The sequence below is a fragment of the Brachionichthys hirsutus genome, unplaced genomic scaffold, assembly GCF_040956055.1.
Source record: "Brachionichthys hirsutus isolate HB-005 unplaced genomic scaffold, CSIRO-AGI_Bhir_v1 contig_1474, whole genome shotgun sequence".
In the NCBI taxonomy this organism is placed as follows: domain Eukaryota; kingdom Metazoa; phylum Chordata; class Actinopteri; order Lophiiformes; family Brachionichthyidae; genus Brachionichthys; species Brachionichthys hirsutus.
This window is the reverse complement of record NW_027180445.1, coordinates 92,480-114,533: the sequence shown is the minus strand read 5'-3', so window position 1 is coordinate 114,533 and position 22,054 is coordinate 92,480. Positions and strand designations below refer to the sequence as shown.

Sequence of the window (22,054 nt, the reverse complement as noted above, 5' to 3'; positions counted from 1 at the left end):
AGCAGCACAGGAGGGAAAGACAGAGGAAGAGTTGGAGGGAGGGTAGGAGTCTTTGGCTTGCGAACAAAAGCTGCAAAGCACTGCTGAAGGAACAACAGAGGAGGAGGAGAGAGAGGGGAGGGGTGGGCATGATAGTTGTGAAACAATAACTGGAGAATCACATTGAAGTGACTGAAACCAAGGCTCTTCTCTCCTTTGCTCTCCATGTTTTTGGGGGCTCACTATACCTTTGTCTTCAACTCCAAACCCAGAGGAGGATGTCGGGGAAGAAAGATTTTGATGTGAAGCAGATCCTCAGGCTCCGCTGGCGCTGGTTCAGTCATTCTTCTCCAGGTTCATCCGGCAGTGGAGGCAGCGGAGTGGGAGGGTACATCCAGCAGGATAACCTGGACCACAGAGTGACGCCTATCCAAGGCCGACTAAAGAGTCACTCACGGGAAAGAGGTGTTGGAGGACTGCGGAAGACTAATAGTCCTGTCCACAGCATCTTGGCACCGACGTCAGGGCCGACACCTGTTTATGTCAGAGCTGGACATACAACATGGCACCATCAGCAGAACACCATACAGGGACTGCCGGTGAACGAGGATTCTCCAAAGAGCAGCTCCTCATCTGGTACCATAAAGAAAGAGGATGAAAACACTGGCAGAGAAGATGTGAAGAAATGCTCAGAGGAACCTGTAGAGGTGGATTCCAGAGAGAGGTATGACTGCTGTCAAATATTAGATGGGAGACACTTTGCTTATATAGCACTCAGCAGAAACTAGATAATGGGATTCTACCGTATACTGGGAACATATGTTTCCCAGACTTTCGTATTTAAAATACAGTTGCTAAATAAAATCTGCATCTGACTAAGAAAGTTAGTTAGAAACAAGTGAATGCAGATAAAAGGCTGAGCTGATCAGTAATACTGTTTGGTGGTGATCGGGATAGATGAGCTTAACAGTAAATGTTGCTTTCCCTGAACATAATAGCAATATTTGTACTCAGTGTTTAATGTTTTCTGGAAAAAAAAGAATTGTACAAAGAGTAAAGATATATCTGTACAATTTCAGTTCCTTTAAAGAAAGCAGTTGCACCACATGTGGAGGCTTTAATGAAACAAGATTTAAATGACCTACACAGCTACTCTTTAATATTTTACTCAAGCTCTGCAGCTGCTACCGTGGCTCACCTGGGAACATCCTGCTTCCCCAGCATGTTCAGCATGATAAACCAATAAAGCACCTGTTTAATTATTCAGATGACTGAAAACGGAAGCTTTTTCTGCTCCCTTGTCTGTGCTGTGGCAAAGACTAGTGTGTGCTCAGTGGCCTTGCCTGATTTATTATTCTGTTTGGAAATATTAATCCAATGCATTATTTTGCAGAGTTAGAAGTGAATAGTAAGGAAACATCATTCTATGATGTGACAAATAGTTGGCCTATTTAAAAAAAAGGCAAAGCAAAGCATTGATATGAAATTAACTGGATTAACATTATATATTATAATTATATTATGAAGGCTGGCAATACCTGGTTATTTATTTCAGTATCTTTTCTTAAGCCCGGATGTTGAACTCTCAGCATCATAGGCGGGGTCTTATTTCCAGCTGTAAATCCCACCCCCTTCTTTTCCAGGTTGTATTTTGTCCCTTTCGGTCTTCTGTATATTTCTACCTATAATTCCAGGAAGTAAACAAGTTAGAGGTGTGTGTGTGTGTGTGTGTGTGTGTTTGCATGCGTAGTATTTTTCTGGCAGAACACTAAAAGCTTCGCATATCAAGGATGAAAAGACCGAGTCGTCTTTTATCTCGTCTGTGACAGTCTAAGTAGATCGGTCCTTGAGCTTCCCGCCTTGCTTTTGTTCGATGCATTTGGTGACAAAATGAACAATAAAGGAGGAACTGTCTTTTTGTTTTATAATGAGCTCACTGTGATTGAGGAGCTCATTCTAACTGCACTCTGTCTACAGCCAAAAGTGCCCTATTGTTGATCATATGAATGCTAGGCCGTGGACGGCCGAGTACCCTAGAGACGAACATGAATTATTCTAGAGACAGTTTTAACTCCTCGTGTTGGCATAATTGGCAGCTGCTCATGTTTTTGGTCCATGCGTGTGAAAAGTGCATGCATAAAAGATGTGCGTCACAGTAAAACTGTGTAATTCTCCAGCTCCCGTGGGGATCTCGAGTTCATACAAGCCATTTGAAATACAGCACAGGCATCAAATTCTGACAATAATATTACCATATTTAAATTGTTGTCTGCTGGTGTGTAGAATATATCTATGTCTCAGCTCTTCTTGATTACATTTATGATTCCTTGTAAGGGGTTTTGTAATTATTTTCCACCCAAAACTGTTATTGAATTTACACAGAAATATATATATATCTCTCCAAACAGCAATAGACCTTTACAAATGCTGTCACCCTCCATGAGGTGGGTGGCCCTATTACATCTTGCTTTCCGGCATGAGGTAAAAACACCTTGTAAACAGACAACAAACAACAGACGGGTCCGGTTGTAAAGTCGAACAGTCACGAGTCACATAGGTCGTAAGTCTACGACCCCCTGTAATATGTATCAGGACCAATGTCTCTACACAACTACACTTATTTACAACTTTTGCTATTTTGGAAAATTATATAAAGACAACATTGTAGCCATCATTTCATTTCAATACTGTTGACAGTGGTGCATGTTTTCCACAGCCTGCTCCAGCATATGGACCACATTTGGAGCTGATTTCAAAATACATGCCTCTTCTATGTGGCTTAATTTTCTCCATTACTATCTATATTAACCAGGTGTGTTCAATCTGACAGAGGAGCAAAGTCTGTTTTGAAACTTACTGAGACAGAAACATGCAGGAAGGAAAATCAATTTCTGCAGAATTATCATGTCAGCCTCACTGCCTGGTTCAAGTTATCACAGTCAGTATATATTTCTGTCCACACAAAGCTAAAAGACAATACACTAATTATTATATATATATATACTACATAAGGTTTTAGAGGGACTGTTGGAGATCCTCAGCAGCCTTCAGGGGCAAATAGCTGTCATAATCCATTTTGAAAGAGACATTTCCCAATTGGGCCCAGCAGACATGACTGTCCTTCTTGTAGAGGGATGCTTTTTGACACGAGTTGGAGTACGAATGAGATTCCCAGCATGTTGACTCATGACATTTAGAGCCAGGGTGTAATCAGGGCTGACAGAAAGCCGATCTTAGTCCAACCATTCATCTCAGAGGGCACAATGCGAGACCTGACAGCCCTTTGAAAATAGCATATTGAATAGAGGAGAAATTATAGCTATATATACTGTAGCTTATATATATATATATAGCTTTAATGTTCCTTTGCTAATGTCTTTATTTTGTTTGTTTTTCATCAGAATTTTCAAAGTTAGTATCCTTTAAACAGGATCTTTAAAGTCCTGACACACAGGGAACAATCTCCTTGTCTTTGTTTCACATTAACTGTGATACGTAGTTGAGCTTTATGAATTTTGTATCTCCCTATTAATTTTAGAGAAACATGATTTTTATGGCACATTTGAAGGGTTGTCATCTGTTCTGTAAAAATAAAGGAAACTACAGTATGTCTTGAATCCTTACATGTACCATGATACATACTTGTGCCTTTAATAGATAGATTTGTCAACAAATCTTTTTTTTTTCCTCATGGGAAGATGCTTTAATCATGGCTCTTCAGGCTGGTCATCTTGTCCACAGAGTTTACTGATGTATTCCTAGGGTTTTTGAGATGTTGGGGGATTATTCCATCTCCTGGTGACTCTTAGTTTGATCTGTGGCATCTTTTAACAAATTTAGTTAGTCACATTATGGTGTGATATCGCAAGGAGGGTGTGAGAAAGAAGCACTTGACAGGAATTAAGCTCACCGACGGCAAAATCATATGAGATGAAAAATTTAATAACAACATTCTGAAGAAATGTATCCTGTCATTATGCAGATTGGCACACTTCAATAGTTTTTAGATGACAAAAGAAATGTATAGTCCCAGACTGCGAGGCTATCTTTAAAGTGCTGAGCAATGTGATGCAGAGCAATGTTCCTGGAGGAGTTTCTCTGGAGTAAGGTGTTCTCCGACTTTAGTACCTCAATAAAATCGGGCTATAGTTCTGATGATCCAGCCGACTCCTGAAAGCGAAATATACACCTCAGAGAAATTTATTGCTCCCTAGAATGTGATACCAAAGCAATTAGTGTCGGGGAGATTGGTAGGCATGAGAGATCCCGACTGCATGCCTCAGAGCCAATACAAAGGAGATGTATCTCAGTTTTACAGCCCTATTGCTTATTCAGTCTTGTTTGGTGTTCTTCTCCGAGACTCAGGAGGAGTCAGCTGGGAATTATCGTGACAGGGCGATAAATTACTCTTGTATTTAGAAGAAAGTGTACCAGTAAAAAAGGCTATAGGATACTGCAGTGACTGCAGGGCAAGCATAAGCAATTCCCTGATGGAAAATCTGGATTTTGGTAATCAAAGAAGAGAACGTTACACACATTGCTGAGAACTTTGTCATAGTGTGTTAATCAGGACATCAATATAAACCCCTTCCGTCGATGCCATAACATACCTGTTGTTAATCTCAGCTCATGCCAATACCCTGACAAGCATTACAGGGTTTTCAGTTTATTTCACTCGTATCAGCATTTGAGTGAGTACATCACGCAATGCATTGCTTGAAACATCATTTGCTTCATGTCCTTGAGCCTTGCACAGCAGAAGGACCGTAATATGATGGCAAATTTGCTTGGAGAGGCAACATGGGTCTGTTTATGTAGCGTAACAAACAACACTAAATGTCAACGAGTAAACTTTCTCTTTGAAGGACAGAGACTGACTGTGTTTGCCACGAGTGTGAGGGATTACTTGGATTCCTGTAAAACAGCATGTAATCTAGCAGCCTGTGGGGACAGGGACTCAGCCTCAGCACAATGCTGTGAGGAAAAGGCTCGGTTACTTTAAATCCCTGTGTTGAGAAAGCAACCATGCACAAACAGACATAAACAGGAACGGACACAAAGGCAGGCATGAATACAGGCAGAGGGAAATGCTGTCTGGAAAGCTGCTGCATAGATTGTGGTGCTTCCGCGTCCCATTGGAGCGCAGTTAGCCACATATGTACGGAGTTTAGTCTTAGTTTTAATTCGGCTTAGACTGGCAAGAAAAATGGAAGCGCAGCTCAGGGAACAGAGGATTCACAAGTGCGACGCATCCAAGTAAGCCGTTTAGTGTCCTCGATAATTTCTTGCTTATCATGAACAGCATGAAACAGTGAGAGGAATTAATGCATTTTTAACATGTCTGCAAATTTAATTCACCTAATACGTATTTTGTTTTGTCTGCGCTCTGTTGTTGTTGTTTTGCTGACATATGTCAATACCTCATTGATTTAGTCACACAACACCGGCCGTCTTCTGCTTCCTCCTGTGTCTGTCGTTACACAGGTTGTCTCTGAGCACCTTCCCCAGAATGAACACCAACTCTTCCGATGAATTCTTCCAGGCTACAAATCATGCAGAGCAGACCTTTCGCAAGATGGAGACCTACCTACAGCACAAGCAGCTGTGTGACGTCCTCTTAATAGCAGGGGATCGTAAGATACCAGCTCACAGGTGTTTTTTACGCTTCTCTTTGCTTTGATGCCATTAATTACATCTTCATCAAATTTAGTTGAGTGATGCGGACGCTCATCTGGATTCACTTCATTCTGCTGCTGAAGTCAGTGTTACCGGTTTGTATGCTAAAGCAGATTCAGGCTCAGCCATCACAGGAATGATCAAATCAGCTTTGAAATGCAAATAAGGTTCTTCCGTGTTTCAAGAGACTGACTTAAACTGCATATATCGACACCTTCACATAGCGGATCACAGTGTTCTCTCATGCTTTAAATGTGATGTGGAACTGAGAGAGGGCATAGGTGTATTTACATTAGAGCATTCAAGTCTTGGTTGAATGGCTGAACAGAACAGATTGCATGACTGGGAGGCATCACATGTTCTCGTGTGCCTCTCTGCCCATTTATTAGTTAACCCATGTAGATTCAAGACATACACACCAAAGCGCTCCAAATGCTTGAATGAGGCTTCATTATATTGCAGTTCTGAGCTCTCCTTTGCCTCTTAAATCGACCACTGTGTATGCAGACTAGTCAAATGAGTTAATATGATTAGTGGTCTTGACCAAGTGCAGCCATTAGCAACACGAAGGATGTGGGATCATTTCATTTATTATACACAGACAATGTAGAATGATACAGAATGTATCAAGAGTAAGGCCCTTAATTTCTCAACATGACCTAGCAGTAAAAAAAAAAAACACACAAGCAGCATAAATCACATGCATTTTCTTTTTTTTTACAACATACTGTAGAGCTACGCCCTTTTTAATGGAGCAAAGTCACAAACCTCAGGACTGATTAATTCACCAATAAAAATAATCAATGTGTTGAGTTTGCTCATACATGCAAAAAAAGAGAGAAATGCAATAACTTCAATTTACTACATTGTCTTTATTGGAGATTGGTCCTCAGCGCCGTGTCGGACTACTTTGCCGCCATGTTCACCAGCGATGTGAGAGAGGCAAAGCAGGACGAGATCAAGATGGAGGGAGTCGATCCGGAGGCCCTCAGATCCCTGGTTCATTTTGCTTACACTGGTGAGTGCTTGTGAAGATCTTCATAAGCTCGTGAAAGCAGTTACGAGACTTCTGAAAGCCAACATGATTGAAGTGGATCAATACGGCAATTAGTCACTGGGCCGAATAACTGCGTAGCACTTAAACATTTTAATGCATTATTTGTACCTTTTGATAAGTGCTCTTGATTTAAAATATCCGCTTTCAGAGTATTTTCATTGTGAAACAGGCTAAAATAATACATTGATGATTATCCAGCTCTACAAGGCTGTTGCTTTACTATCATCATTCTTTGCTGTAAGTACTTTGACTGTTTGTATGTGGGCAGAATTTCAAACATTGATATAGCAATGCTTCTCCCGGTACTCTGTCTGCCATCCGGTCCTGGCTTATACATTTTCCTTTCTCTCGACATTGTAGGTGTCCTTCAGCTAAAAGAGGAGACCATTGAGAGTTTATTGGCAGCGTCTTGCCTCCTTCAGCTCTCACAAGTCATCCAGGTCTGCTGTAACTTCCTGAAGAAACAGCTACACCCTTCTAATTGTTTGGGAATACGCTCCTTTGCCGATGCCCAGGGCTGCGTGGATCTGCTCAACGTGGCTCATAACTACACCATGGTAGGAGGCCTGGCGGTGCACGACCATATGTCCATGCATGAGTGGACTGCCTTGTTTAGTTTATAGTGAGGGATCCTAAAAAGTGAATGAATACACAAGGGTATCCATGGTAACAAGAGGTATGACCTTATTAAGCGTATTTAAAACGAGTGTAATCTGCTACTTTCATATCACACTCAGCCCACAGTTTTGTGAATTACATTAATGTTACACAACCTGCTACTGCTGACGGGATGGATTTTATTTCTCTAATTCTGATTATTATTTTCTTTACTGTTTTATAATTACTGTTATTAATTAAATGTAAGCTAAGATAAGACTACGCATTCAAGCATCGGTGACTTCCATCTGTCGTCATTCAACCTGCGACTGAGTCTTCTTTATTCATACCATCTAGGTTCAGCAGATAAATTGTTGATATGGACATTTGAATAGAAATTGAAAACTTTGATGGTTTCACTTCATCTAATTTTTATGCCGTGGCTGTCGGAATGAAGGACTACACTGCTGCACATTGATTAGGGCACTGTCACACTTGTGAATATGTAACCTGCAGAGAGCATTTGCATTGAATTAACAGTCATGCATGTATTTGTCTGATTGTGTCTTGCTGGCCAGGCAGAAATGACAGCCTGGCAAGCCTTATCTCTTAAGGGACATCTGCTCAGCCTGTTTACATCGGGCCCATCCAGGAGCAGGAGGTTAATCTAATCAGGCTGCACAAGAGGGCCAACTTCCTTTTCAATCACTTTGTAATGAGCAGGGAGAGCTGCGAGCTTCCTGGAAGTCCGTCGTTTGAGTCCCGAGTCGAGGGTGCTGTGTTTTGATAAGCTTGTTTTTCCAGTTGCGGATAGCAGCTGAGATCTGAGATCTGTCCCCGACATCCTTTTCCTCTCGATTGCATTTCATTTCACAAAAACATGTATTTCTCTTACTTATATTTATAGATACAGTTGGGTTTGGATTTTGTAAATTCAAAATAAATAAATAGGAAAATCTATTTTTGAATTGTGATCCACACCAAACTCATCCAGAAGTTTCCCTCTCCCTCAAGTAAAACACAATTATTACACAAACACTCATTTCCCAAGGTTGTATCAGATAATACTCTCACACACGGATTTTTTTTCTTCTGTGCATCCGACTTACAAACGAGTTTTCTTGTATCTAAAAGCAATTAGTTTTAAACGGTTATGAAACAAAGCATAAAAAAAAAAGTAAGTAGTCTCTCTCTCTCTCTATCCATAGCTAATCAATATAAAGCCCCCCCCATTTAATTTAGGCTGTTTGTGCTTAGCTGTTAAAACATGCCCTCATAATAGATTGGACCAGGACACTGTAATTTCCCTCTCATTGATGATCAATAGCATGCTTGTATTCTGTAATTGCTGAGCATTCACCCACGGCGAACATGCGATTTGCTACAGTTATCCTGACAGTTTCATAACTATTGCTCAGCTGCCTTGTTCAAAAAGGAAACAGAGTGCGATTAGGGTGAAAGTTCTGCATATCTAGTGTTTTAAGGTTTCATATAACATATTATTGCAGAGGGAGTTGTTTTATGTTGTGTCACCCCTAATGGAGCTTCTCAGATACTATGTCCTTGAAGATGTAGGCCTGCTGTACTGTAATATCACCCGGGCTCCTAGCCCGTGAATAGAAGATAAATCTTTAGGAAGGAAAAAAAAAACATGTCGAGCTGGACTCTGAATTGGGATGAGGAAACAATGCCAATGCCAATGGTTTTCTTTTTCATAACCAACTTACAAAGAAAGCAGCTGGTATTTGCAAAATTATTCTTTCGGTCACGACCCAAAGCTCAAGACCATAGGTCAGGGTTGGAATATAAAGATCAAGTGTTAAGCTTTTTTCCTTACCTGAGTTAAAAGCAAGTTAGTTCTTAGTGTCTGGTTGGCATGCGGAGGAATTTTGGCGATGCCAGATTTATTTTTATTTTGTGGATTATGATATAAGGCACATATATCCCTGTTATTCTGTAATTCGGAATGGTAATAATGGTCTCCTTATGAAACACTGGCCTGATGTAGGAATTGGATATTAATGTTTAATTGTCAGTTACATTATCTGCTGTTTTTAGAAATCTCTAAAATGGTTTTCTGTATCTACCGGTATTTTATCAATGCTTCAACATCTCCTTGTCCTTGTGCCAACACACACACACACACACACACTGAATACTGCAGCGATTGTGCCCTTTGGCTAATGACTGATGATTATCTACCTCTGACATATCCTCTGTGTTCCAGGAACACTTTCTGGAGGTCATTCAAAACCAGGAGTTCCTGCTGCTCCCCACAGCAGAAATTATTAAGCTCCTCTCCAGCGATGACATCAACGTCCCCGATGAGGAAACCATCTTTCAGGCTTTGATGATGTGGGTGCGATACGATGTCCAGCATCGCCAGCAGGACCTTGGCGTTCTCCTTGCCTTCATTCGACTGCCTCTTCTTCCTCCACAGGTTAGGGAGGGGGAAAATGTTGATGATCTTGTATTATCTTTTGCTTGAGTATGTAGCTGAGATAACGGTTGTAATAATGTCTCAGTTTTCTTCTCTGGTCAGTTCAGTTCAGACAACTTTATTTATCCTAAGGGCCAATTCAGTTTATGCAGTCTACCGGGCCATACAACCATCCATAAACATAATAAATAAAAAAGAGTCAGTATATTGACAAATGCTCAGCAATAATGATTATAATGCACATTTAAAAGAGTTTAACAGCCTGATGGCAGAAGGAATGAAAGACTTGGAGTAACGATTTGTTCTCCTACAGGGAGCGATAAAGCAGCGGCCTGAGGGCATTGCAAACTTTAGGATGTGGTCATGTTGGGAAATGATATTTTAGGCTTTATAAAAGCCTAAAGTATGTCTTCTTGTTTTCATTTATTATGATTATTTTTTGCCTTTGCTGTATGTTTGTCCAGGGTGCAGTTTTCTGAATTTGTAATTCTTTAATTATTAGTATTATTAATATGAAGCTAGAGATGATAAAAAATGCCTCCAATAATTTGAAATTGCTTAACTTGACATAAAAAACTTTACAAATTAAGTAAGGTACAATTGTAAAGCAATACTTCACAATTTAGATGCTAGAACCAGGAAATATTTTGCATTTTACTGAAGTTGCCAATACATTTTCTATTATTCTACTAACCAATGAATGTTTTAGCTCAAAGTGATACTTCAAGAAAGCCTCCCTCCATATTCCAACTAACCGCTGTCTTGTTCATAATCAAGGTCCAGGAAGCATTATTTTATGGTTGCGACATCATAATTCACATAACAGCTATACACAATGCCTGTTAAATGACAATCAAGAACACAATCTCATATTTCCAAAACTAATCTTGCACTTTTTTCTTGTGCTTTAATATGTAAGGACATATTAGATGAATAGATGCAGGGGAAAAAATAATCAACAACCACCAAACAGAGAAAGTAGGCCTATTTTTTTCTACTTTAAAGAATTACATATTTATATGGAAAAATATACCTAATTCATATGTTACACTATCTATTGGCTGGGGCGATACTGTTCTGTGAGTATTCATAATAACAATGCAAACATTTGGCACTTTTTCTCCACTTGTATTTTGAATGAATTCTTTCTTAAGATGTGCTTTCTTGAATTATAGCTCCTAGCAGATCTGGAAAACAACAAAATGTTCTCTGATGATCTTGATTGCCAAAAGCTGCTTATGGAGGCTATGAAGTACCATCTTCTGCCTGAGAGACGTCCCATGTTTCAGAGTCCAAGAACCAAACCTAGGAAGTCCACTGTTGGTGCACTTTATGCTGTAGGAGGGATGGATGCTGCCAAAGGTACAGCCCATTTGTAGCAATTATCAATTTGCAGAAGACTATGCATTTAAAAAGTTAAACGTCTTACTGTGCCTATGGGTTTAGGTTCAACCACAATAGAAAAATACGACCTGCGGACCAACACTTGGGTCCAGGTTGGAGTCATGAATGGACGCCGGTTGCAGTTTGGCGTGGCAGTGATAGACAACAAACTGTATGTAGTTGGAGGGAGGGACGGACTCAAGACATCCAACATGGTGGAGTGTTACAATCCCATCAGTAAAGTGTGGTCCACCATGGCCCCAATGTCAACACACAGACATGGACTTGGTGAGTATGTCTCCTGAAGAAAATGTAGCCCCATTTATTTTATTTAATAATTTACTGATCGCAAATAATGTAAATATGCGGACAAGAATTCGGTGCCTTGTTCAGGCCAGACTGTTGTATGTTTGATTTGTTCTCCAAATAAAAAAAAAACACTTAAACAAGGAAATATTAGCTAATCAATCAGTAGACTTTTCAATGCATATGGAGTGACGGTGACGCAAGTGGTTGAGAGGGTAGTCCTATTATCGAGAGGTTGGGGGTGCAATTCCCGCCCCTGTTGTGTCCTTGGACAAGACAAGACACTTCACCCACATTGCCTGTGTGACTGTAGTAACTTCACCACCACCAAGTATGGAGTGAATGAATAATGCACAATGTAAAGATTCTTTGAGTGTCCAGAAAAAGCGCTATATAAAATCAATGCATTATTATATGGTATAAAAATATTTGTTACTAAGCAATCAGTCCATGAAATTAAATTCATTTGAATGTTTTAGCTCAAAGTCACTCAAAGGTCATGATTATATATTTGACCATAACTGAATTTATTTGTTTATGTTATTCTTTTATATGATAAGCAGTTATATTTATATGCATTAGGTCAAATATGACATCATAATGTTCTGCAGAAAAGCGCCGGTCGTTATTGGAAACCATTATGCAGGGATGAAGGATTTTCCAGAGGATACTGCAGTAAAACATAATTATTTCTCCTGTTTCAGGGTTCAAGATTTTATTTCAGTCAAGAATCTCAAAACAATTGCACAGCTTGCATGCCATAAAAATAATATCACACATGTCTTGTTGCGATAGACCTTTGATATTCCCCCATTCCTTTATCAAAGCTTGGCAGGCAGTGCCGGTCCTGCGCTTCCTCACCCTTCCCTGCACAGTAAATCTCATATCAAAAGCATTTGATTCACAGTTGAAATAGTTCTGGGGTATCAACGAGCCCGGGAGATCACACAGGACATATTACCCCTGTCATTTATGATCTCTTCTCTAGCAAATATCTCTAGCTACTGTGCCTGTGGCGAGCATATATATATTCAGTCTGAATCTGCTTGACCGAGGCTACCAACATGCATGCCTGGTGTATCGGCAATTCCAAAATCCCCAGTCTGTAATAAAACAGTTTCACAAAAGAAATAGTTCTGGCTGACAATATTTTTTATCATTTGAGGTTCTGTGGATGGGGCCTCGCCCTCTCGTTCTCTCACCAAAGGAAATACGGGCGGTAATATAAAAATCCATTGTTTTACATCCTCTGCAATGTTGTTGGTGAAAACTGCTTTCCTCCTGACTCAGGAATGAGAAAAAACAACACAGTGTTAAAAAGCCTTCCTGAGTTGTGAATAGAATTGTTCGGCGGCATGACTCACTCTGCTTATTTCCGTAGTGACAACCTCAGCTCTCCATGGACCATCGAAAGGATGTTTTATTTTAGAAAAGTGCTTTCATTTAATGTCTGTAGAAATTCACAAGCATGCGGTTCATGAACACAGCTACTGTACGCTGATATGATGCTTTATGAGCCCACAGTTTGATTGGTCGAATGGATAAATTGAACACATTGTGCCTCCAGCTTTGGTGCGTGTGTAAAAGCTATTACCACAACATGGTTAACGCTTATAGACAGAACATGCAGTGTTCTTTTCCAAAGTGTGACGTGAACTAGACACATTCAAAATAATCAGTTAAGGTGAAATATTTCTCGAATTATTATCACAGGTGCTCTTTAGATTTGCTCTTCAAATAGGCCCACACCTCTCAGGTAAGGGGCTTCTTTTATGCCCCTTTGTACAGGTATCGCTGTGCTCGAGGGTCCAATGTATGCAGTGGGAGGGCATGATGGCTGGAGCTATCTCAACACTGTGGAACGCTGGGACCCACAGGCCAGACAGTGGAATTATGTGGCCAGTATGTCGACACCAAGGAGCACCATGGGTGTCACGGCACTCAGTGGAAAGTAAGTTGCTTCATCAAAACCAGAAACCATCCCAAAGTGACTTAATGCTTAATCATCACCGCGGGCTTGAAATCTAACCATGTCCTCTTTAATTGTTTTTGCAAAAGACAGGGTGCGTTTGTCACGTCAAAGCCGTTTTGTCTCCATTACGGTTCTGAAGATTAATTTGAGATTGCACTGTGTTCAGTAAACACAAAACTGTAAACGATGCAGTGTTTTCTGGTCAACAGCACAAGGACTAGAGCATGTAGCAACACAGGCATCGTTGTGCAACGGGAAATGCTGACGAGCTGCATGAATGCAGTGGTAGTTTAATAACATCAAACATTTTGAACACAGAATTGACTTTTGTAGTCTGAGACTGTGAAGTATGCAGCAGTTCTGAATGAGGTAGTTTAGAGATTCTGTAAAAACAAAGTACTTTTTGCGGTTATATGCAGCATTATCTTGAAAGTAAACAAAGCAAGTAAAAGACCAGCTCTCAGGCTCATTCAAGTCGATGTGCCGAAAGGGGAAAGACGCCGCCTCCCAACTTGTTAAAAATCGATGCCGAGCTGTTTTTGTATCTAGGTCAAAAACAGAAAAGTGTTTCCCCAGCCTCTACTTTCCTGCTGTTGGACCTGCGAGCTACAAGCACGGAAAATACTGCTGTGATCTTTCTGGGAGAGAAAACGCTCATTGAAGTGGCCTTTGAAAAATGCTGTCGGCTGCTCACCAGTGTGACTTATAAAACATGACACACTGTCAATGCTCTGTAATTTTTCACATCGACATCTGACACCTGGCGTGAGAGACGTTTAAAATAAAAAGATGACCAAAACTCAAGTGTTTTCAATCAACATGCAAATTCTGTATAATGTTTCTTAGTGTATTGGATGTGTTACATTTAACTCAAGTACTGAAATTAAGTGGAATACGTATATCCTCCCGAGACCCAGCCAGCCAGTTGGCATGTCCTCTGTAATGGACAAATGTCCACTTCAGAGGATATGCTAACTGGCTGGGTCTCAGGAGGATATACATAATTAAAACCCCCCAGTTTTCAAACATAATTACCTTTCGTGCTACAAGATGCATGGTGAACATTCTTCTTTCCTTTCTCAGATTGTTTGCAGTCGGAGGCAGAGACGGCAGCTCGTGTCTGAGGTCGATGGAGTGCTTCGATCCGCACACCAACAAGTGGAGCACGTGCGCTCCTATGTCCAAGCGGCGAGGCGGGGTGGGTGTGGCCACATACAACAACTTCTTGTATGCTCTCGGTGGACATGATGCTCCTGCCTCCAATAATTGTTCTCGACTCTCCGATTGTGTTGAGAGGTATGTTAATTGCTTTTCTTTGGCGTAAACACACACACACACACACAGAGATGTGGCAGCGATGCCTTATGTCATTGGTGTGGACAAGACTTATGGAAAGAATAGAAGAGGAGCACCGCGCCATTGCAGTTCGAGAGAGATGGCTGCGGTTGAGGCGTGAACTATTTTTTCCAGTATCTGGCTCCATCTGGTGGTAATGAAATCCACCCCCCCCCCAAAAAAAATCCGACTGATTATATTATATATTATATACACTTGAAAATAATGCCCTGCTGCAGACAAACAGCAGCATGACAAAGCCTCACACTTTGTTCTGAGTCTCAGCAAGACATGATTTTGAAATCACAAAATGAGAATCATATAAGTTGTCCTTATTTTCCTCACCTTAGGGGTCAACAGAGGACCCCCCCCCCCCTTAAAATCTGACTTCAGCTGCCATTGAAGAGACAAATTTGCTTTTAAATTTCAACTTGGTTCTTTATGTGTGCTGAAAGGAGAACCCTGTAGGGACCATTCAGAGCAGTAATTAAAGACAGCAAACAGAGGACGTCTCAGTTAGTGGGGGTGGGACGCTGTTTCCCTGCTGACATTCAAGATGATTGAATGAATAAATCAATCTACTTTCATCATAACGCATAAACAGTCATTTGATCAGATATTGCGATTTCAGGTATGACCCAAAGACGGACATGTGGACCACCGTCTCCTCCCTCAGTGTCCCCAGGGATGCGGTGGGTGTCTGTCTCCTGGGCGACAGGCTTTATGCTGTAGGAGGATACGACGGCCAGTCGTATCTGAACACTGTCGAGTCATATGATGCACAGAACAACGAGTGGACTGAGGTAACCAACCAAAACTCATTAAAACAGATAACAGTTTTAATATGAGATATTTATTGGCTTAGATTAAATAAATAAATAAAAAGCAAACACATTCCTTTGCTGGAACTTTGCTTGTTTTTCCTGACCTGGCTCTATTTAACATCAGAGATTCAGCCAACACCACTCAGGGTCAAAGATCTGCTGGAATCACTCAATACAATCTACATTTAAAGCTTTGCCTTTCTTCTCCACAATATATTTTTATCAATTTTTTTGCCCTGTATTCCCCTTATCTACATGAAATAAAGTTGTTTTTTATTAAAGTCTGCCTCAGATGATAATCTCTGTGTCTTCCTGCAGGAGGTCCCGCTTAACATTGGCAGGGCGGGCGCCTGCGTGGTGGTTGTGAAATTGGCTTGAGGGTTTTTTCTCTCTCACGACAGCATGGGAAACAAATGAGAGGGCAGAGTGGACAAATAAAACAAAAGATCGAGGACACTTCCTTCGGGATTCATGTTTTCTTTTCTTTCCCTTTAACTTGGCTCTCCAGATTTTTCAGAGGAAAACAGAGACAGAGCCTTGCCTATAAACCATTGTTTCTATCATTAGTGGACACCCACTGGGAGAGGACTGCACATTCTCCACATTCTCGCCCGACCAAGAATTTTCATAGACTTTGCTAAGCCGTAGAAAAGGTCAAGATTTTGTTGCACTAGTTTTGTTATACTATAGTTTTATGAAGAATTCTCAGTATTACTTGAAAGTTACATTCTGAATAAAAAGGCCAGCAGGATTGTTTCTGTCGCCACAGACCTTTATAATCAGTGCCATTGCATACAGTATATTTCTGGGTTTATAATTCACTTTTTAAACAGTCAAATGAAGATTGTAATAATACATTATGGCCAATCTGCACAGGTTCACATTGTGTAAGTGAAGAACACCGCTGAGAACACTGTCTGTTCAGGCCACTTCAAAGTAAAGAAATGAAATCAAACTTTCCGTGGAACACTTTTGTCTTGGCTTCCTTTTTGTTATTTCACCTGTACCCACAGAACACCAAAGTCAGGTCTGTCTTAGAAGTCTTTTTTGCATATTCAATTTTAGGAAATTGTGAATTACAGGAGATATATCATATTGATATTTCACAGTAGTTTTAAGTAAGTATTTGAAAATTACATTTGTGCTGATAGAATCCAACCTGAACCAAACCCCCTTTTGTGAAATGTATATGATCTGATTCAGATGTAAACAATCGACTGACATGAAACAAACCAGCTCTCTTAGGCTGTTGGATAATTTAAAGCACTTCTTCAGCAGCGTTTAGAACCCTTGTGAAATTAATACGACTTTTATCAGAATGTCAGGTTTGTTGTCTGTTCTCATTAAAAAACAGCTTTACCAGCTTTATGACAATAAAACAGTTTGCAAATGTAAATATATAAATGTTTTAGGGACAAATATTACTTCTATGCCTTTATCATAATTGTGTACAGTATACAAACCTACAAATAAAATACTTCAGTCTTCCCTGCATGTTCGAATCCACGGTGAGAGTTGAATGTGGTGATGTAATGAGCAGATTCTGTTTTCTTTTGTTTAACAAACTGAGGTGCTTCTTTGACCAAAACTGCTTTGCATCCACTCTTAACTTTAACCTCCGGTTTGTTTTCATCGGAGCACCCTTTTTTTTAAAATATTTTTTTTAAATCAAGCACATCCTGATGCTGCCCCCCTTCCCCCCCGCCCCATTTGTTTTTGTTTTTTACACAATCCATTCTGCAATTTGTGTACAGATAAATGTCCTTTCCTTTCCATTTTGCAATTTTTGTATAGATAAATGTCCTTTCTGTACTATATTTCTATGTATCTACGTCTCCTCATCTAAGAATAGACACCAAAGGTTAATAGCTTTTTATCTCCCTATATTTGTGTCCATTTCATCAATAAAAATAGACCAATGCTGCAGAAACATGATTCTTTATAACCCTATTCAGTTAATCTCTACATTAGAAATGGGTTTAATGCACCACATTACATATGCATTTAAATAAAAAATCTTATATTCTACCTTATTTCCCAGCAGAGCAAAGTTGTCACCTGCAAAGTGCTTAGAGAAAGTCGTCTCACGTGATGAGAGATGTTACATTTTTATTTATTTATCCATGATTTTTGCCTGTAACATTTAACTAACTATTATAATTTTGGTTTACAATGTTTCTATTTTGGAAAACAATACAACTTCACTGGAATTCCTAAATAATTAAACATATTGATAATGGAGACGTAATTTGGAACAGCAGATACTCAGCTCAAAGCCACAATGTTTCAGCTGCACAAACCTGATTTAGGAGTATCCTTACAATCCTATTACTTAATACTCTAAAATATTAAACATAATTATTTCTACTATTCCTCTCTGTTGAAATTTAATCCTGAGAATTAAAAGTAATGGCTAAAAAGCCTTTCCTTTATTTTGCATAAAGCTTCAATGACATGCAGAGATTACCACTAGACCAATTCAAATTAAAGTGTGCCACAACAATACATCACTTTAAAAATATGAATTTAAAATAGAACAAGCACAATTGCAAAAACAACAATGAATAATTGATTAATTAATTTGTCGTATTACAGCCACGTGCATTAAATGTATGCATGTGGCTGTAAATTATGGAGCATTTTCAAGTGTTGGCTTGCTTTTTCAGGGGTTCAACACTCAAAGTTTGCCATTGAGATAAAACAATAAGGGGAATGGGATAAGGATTCAGTGCTGCAAAGGCCAAACCAATTTGAAGAATGAATTCTTAATTTGGGAGATAAAATCTTAATGAAAATATCTAAATTTGGGCCCATCAGTTTTAGTCCACGCTAGCCATTTTGACATGCGTATGTTTTCATCAGTATCACTTTTAAATACTGCATGCCGTATTCAAAGTGATGTGATCACATAATAAGTTATCAAGAGAGGGAGCTGTTGCACTGCAGAGAGAATGCGAAGCCACGTCTTTTGCCGCCAATGGCAAATCAGAAGATCTCCAATACCGCTACCGTTCATAAATAAATGTCAAACGGCATTAGGAATTTCAAGGACGAATACTTGAGCTAATAAGCCTGCATAATTATTGAGACACAATGATGAAATCTTAAGAAATTGGATGTTAAGGCATCTCCTTCTCTTGCTGTCATATGAGCTTCTTGATGAGTGTAAAGGGGAGCGTGCAGCCGGCGAGGAGGATGAGCTTGAGAATCATTTGTCAGGTTTTAAAAGGATTTTGGCATGACAAAAGTTTGAACAATCTCCCATAATTGTGTGACAAATGTAGACAGACTGTTCTATTTTTAGGGTGTGCTCTTTCGATATATTTTTTTTAGGAGACAGGAAGCATCTTGCCCTCATATTTTATTCTTTTTTTTTCAAAACACTGAACAGAGATGGAAAGTGACGAGAGGAAGATGCAACAGCACAGCACGAGCTGTAAACATTATATTGATTGTTTGTCGGGAAGGCGTGTCTTAGTTGTGTAGATGAATTTTTCATATGCGCTATGATTTTTGATTAAAGAGGACTTCATGTTTAAAAAAAGAAAAGACGAAACACTGCATTGTGTGCTAATCACGTGACAGGAACAGTAGTGCCGGGTATTAATAAAGCTGCATCACTGCTTGCTATCAATATACTGTCTCAGAACTTCAGCTCAAGTCATTTGGCCTCAAGCTACTGAACAACTGAATAAAGGATGTTGACGGTAAATTTTTCAAAGAGCTGTTTTCAGAGAATACTGGAAAGAAAAAAGAAGAGAAAGAAAAAAACAACAGCATGTGAGGGATTATCTTCACCACAGGGGGGGGGGGGGGGGAGACAGGATGGATTCCTCTACAAGTACCACAACACACTGTCAACTTATGGAATAAGATTGTCTTGTCAAGCCTGCTTAAATAAGCCTGCAAACATGGCACTTTTAACATCTTGGAATGGAGTGCCATGTCACGCAAGATGCTGCGTCTTTTCTTCCCCGTTGACGGCAAATTGATTTTACGCGCAAATCTTTTGTTTTGTTGAGCTGCTAACTAAAGAGAGAGAGAGACCAAGACTTAAGCACACAGAGAGCAAGACAACATTTAACCTCAGAGACGTGTGTTTCCATTGAGTCAATGTTGCAGGTGAACTCGAGAAATCACCGACTTGCACATGCATGTGACACTAACAGTGATAAGGTAGTTCATAAGTCCAGCGCTGCTACAGGGAAAGACAGTTGCTTTTCTCATCTGATCAAAGGCAACAGGCAAGTGTTGGAGACCCCCCCCCCGAACCAAACCCTGGCTCTATCTAATGATAGTTGAATAAATTGTCATCTCATTATCTTTGAAGAGGAGAAAGATCCCTGCCGTATGAGTGGGCACCATGTCTCTTACCATCAGACAGATTCTAAGATTGGTGAAGCACATTCTCCTCTCGTTATCCTGAGTGAGCGATATCAGACACATCCCATCTGCCCGACACCCTCAACGCACATGTCGCCATGTCTCAACTGTACAAACCGGGGCAGAAATACTGCGAGTAGTTTGTCTGTAATTCAACGCAGCGATGAGGCTGTTATCCTGTGCAGGTTATGAAGCAATTTTCTGTTGGCTATAATAACAGTCAATTAGTGCTGATCCCTACCTTTATGTTTAATTAAGAGCCCCAGACCCTCACATCTATTTAATCTGGAGCTCATATAATCATTACTGCTGCAGTACATCATGTTGTTTATACCTTAATGGCTTTAGACTAGTACACATATGTCCATATGCCCTGGTACCTGGCTGCAAGGCTTTTTCTGTTTGAGACCAATAAATGAAAAGAGAAAAGTTTTCATCGGTAAAGAAATAGCACGGATTAAAATAAATGTATACATACATAGGTCTATTATGACAGCACCAATTTTTTTATTTTTTTTATAGCTATTGATATATACAGTTGTGCAGTATTTCAATTTAGGCATTGTGCCTTACATGAAGTTGTGTGGCTTTTCTAAATGAATGAAGAGTGCTCAAATGTAGAAAACAATGTGACAGAAATGCCAAATTGGTCCCAGTCTCTCTTGACCGGCTTTAACAGATGTCATGGGCCAATTGCCAAAACATCTTACTGTGGACACAGCACAGTGAAAAACAACACTGATCTACATGATGGATGTCAGATCAAAATGAATCCAGCCATGGATTTACCAGCTTTGAATTCATGCATGGGGAAGCCTGTCAGGGGCGAGGGATGATGTGGACACTGGCTTTCACTATTTGTCAAGATTTTACATCCCTCCCCCTTGCAACTCGTTTGAAGCTAGTCATCTGCTGCCTTGCAGCGTTCTGCCAATACGGCTGAGAAGCTCGATTCAACATTTGTGGGCTTCTAACAGGAAGGAATGCAATTAGACTGTTTTGTGGGTGTAAAATATCCCACCATGCGATATATCATTTTAATGGGCTTCAACTTTCCCAGAAACACAATTTAATTTGGTAACTACACTTGTCTGTTCACCGTGTTGCATGTCTAAATCACACAATAAACTCATGACCTGTCAATTCTTCTTTTTTATCAGTTGATTCTCTTCAGCTCTCTGGAAAAAAAGAAAGAAGAAAAGGTATCACATGCTGTTTTGACATAACATAGAATAATGAGGAAGCATTAAAACCGGTAAACATCACCTCCACAAACAGCCCGTCTCTTCAAGTGATTGTACTGCGTAGGGTATGTGTTTGTTTTATGACCGACATCACCATGATAGCAAAGTTGCTAATGTGCAACTTACTTTCTAAGCCTTTAAACTCTCAGGATGAGAGAGACAACATAATGTCCGTTTCGGCATCACAAATTCGCCCCTCCATTGAAGACACAGCATTTAAACCTAACACTTTATTCTGCAGAAAAATGGGAGGAAAATCATTTAGTGTTGCTCCTGTGCCACTATATTTGCTATGCCTGTTAGTCCATAAGATGTTCCTCTCCACAAATTGCGGCTACCGCTGCAACTAAATCACGTCCCTCTTCAGACACGGCTGGCTTTCATTCTCAGACCCATTGCTTACTGCTATTGTTAGTGAAGATGAACAGCCCATGACAATTAAAGGTGTGGACCATTAGTTCTATTGGAGGGAAGGTTAGGCCTCATGTGTTACAGCCTGAAGGAGATCAACATTTGTCACCCAGAGCCATAGTGGGGAGTCTTAAAATGGATGAAGAGCCAACAAATGTCCACTGCTGAGCACATTTTGGCTCAGGGCTGTGCAGACATGCCAGTGGTCTGAATGAAACATCATGATGGAAACAAAGTAGAAAGTAGACAAATGTGATCTGATGGAAAAAGGGCAAAACAAAAAACTATTTCCAGATCATAATAAAACTGATTAAAAAAAGTGTAGTTAACAATAATTTTTGACACTGGTGAGGTGACTGATTTTATGGCAGATAAATGGTTAATTTGCTTTGTTTTGCGACGTAGTGTCGTAGTGAATGGACTTTTATGGTACGGTAATTTTATGGT

The 22,054-nt window shown here is 40.0% G+C and overlaps 1 protein-coding gene across 1 annotated transcript; it reads left to right on the top strand.

Annotated features, from left to right (window-relative positions):
* Positions 1–257: 257 nt before the first annotated feature.
* LOC137914960 (kelch-like protein 4) lies at positions 258–16,536 on the top strand. The gene is made up of 11 exons (XM_068758442.1): positions 258–703; positions 5,464–5,631; positions 6,537–6,673; positions 7,073–7,269; positions 9,537–9,749; positions 10,925–11,111; positions 11,196–11,420; positions 13,227–13,389; positions 14,494–14,706; positions 15,377–15,548; positions 15,888–16,536. The coding sequence occupies exons 1-11, from the start codon at positions 258–260 to the stop codon at positions 15,945–15,947; spliced, it is 2,181 nt and encodes a 726-aa protein (XP_068614543.1). The 3' UTR covers positions 15,948–16,536.
* The last annotated feature ends 5,518 nt before the right edge of the window (positions 16,537–22,054 follow it).

What these genes read in the sequence shown, in the direction of transcription:
- LOC137914960 (XM_068758442.1), top strand. Translation starts at nt 258, where the DNA reads ATGTCGGGGAAGAAAGATTTTGATGTGAAGCAGATCCTCAGGCTCCGC. An exon ending in CTCTCCGATTGTGTTGAGAG is followed by an intron (nt 14,707 to 15,376) that starts GTATGTTAATTG and finishes TTGCGATTTCAG; the next exon opens with GTATGACCCAAAGACGGACA. An exon ending in AGAACAACGAGTGGACTGAG is followed by an intron (nt 15,549 to 15,887) that starts GTAACCAACCAA and finishes GTCTTCCTGCAG; the next exon opens with GAGGTCCCGCTTAACATTGG.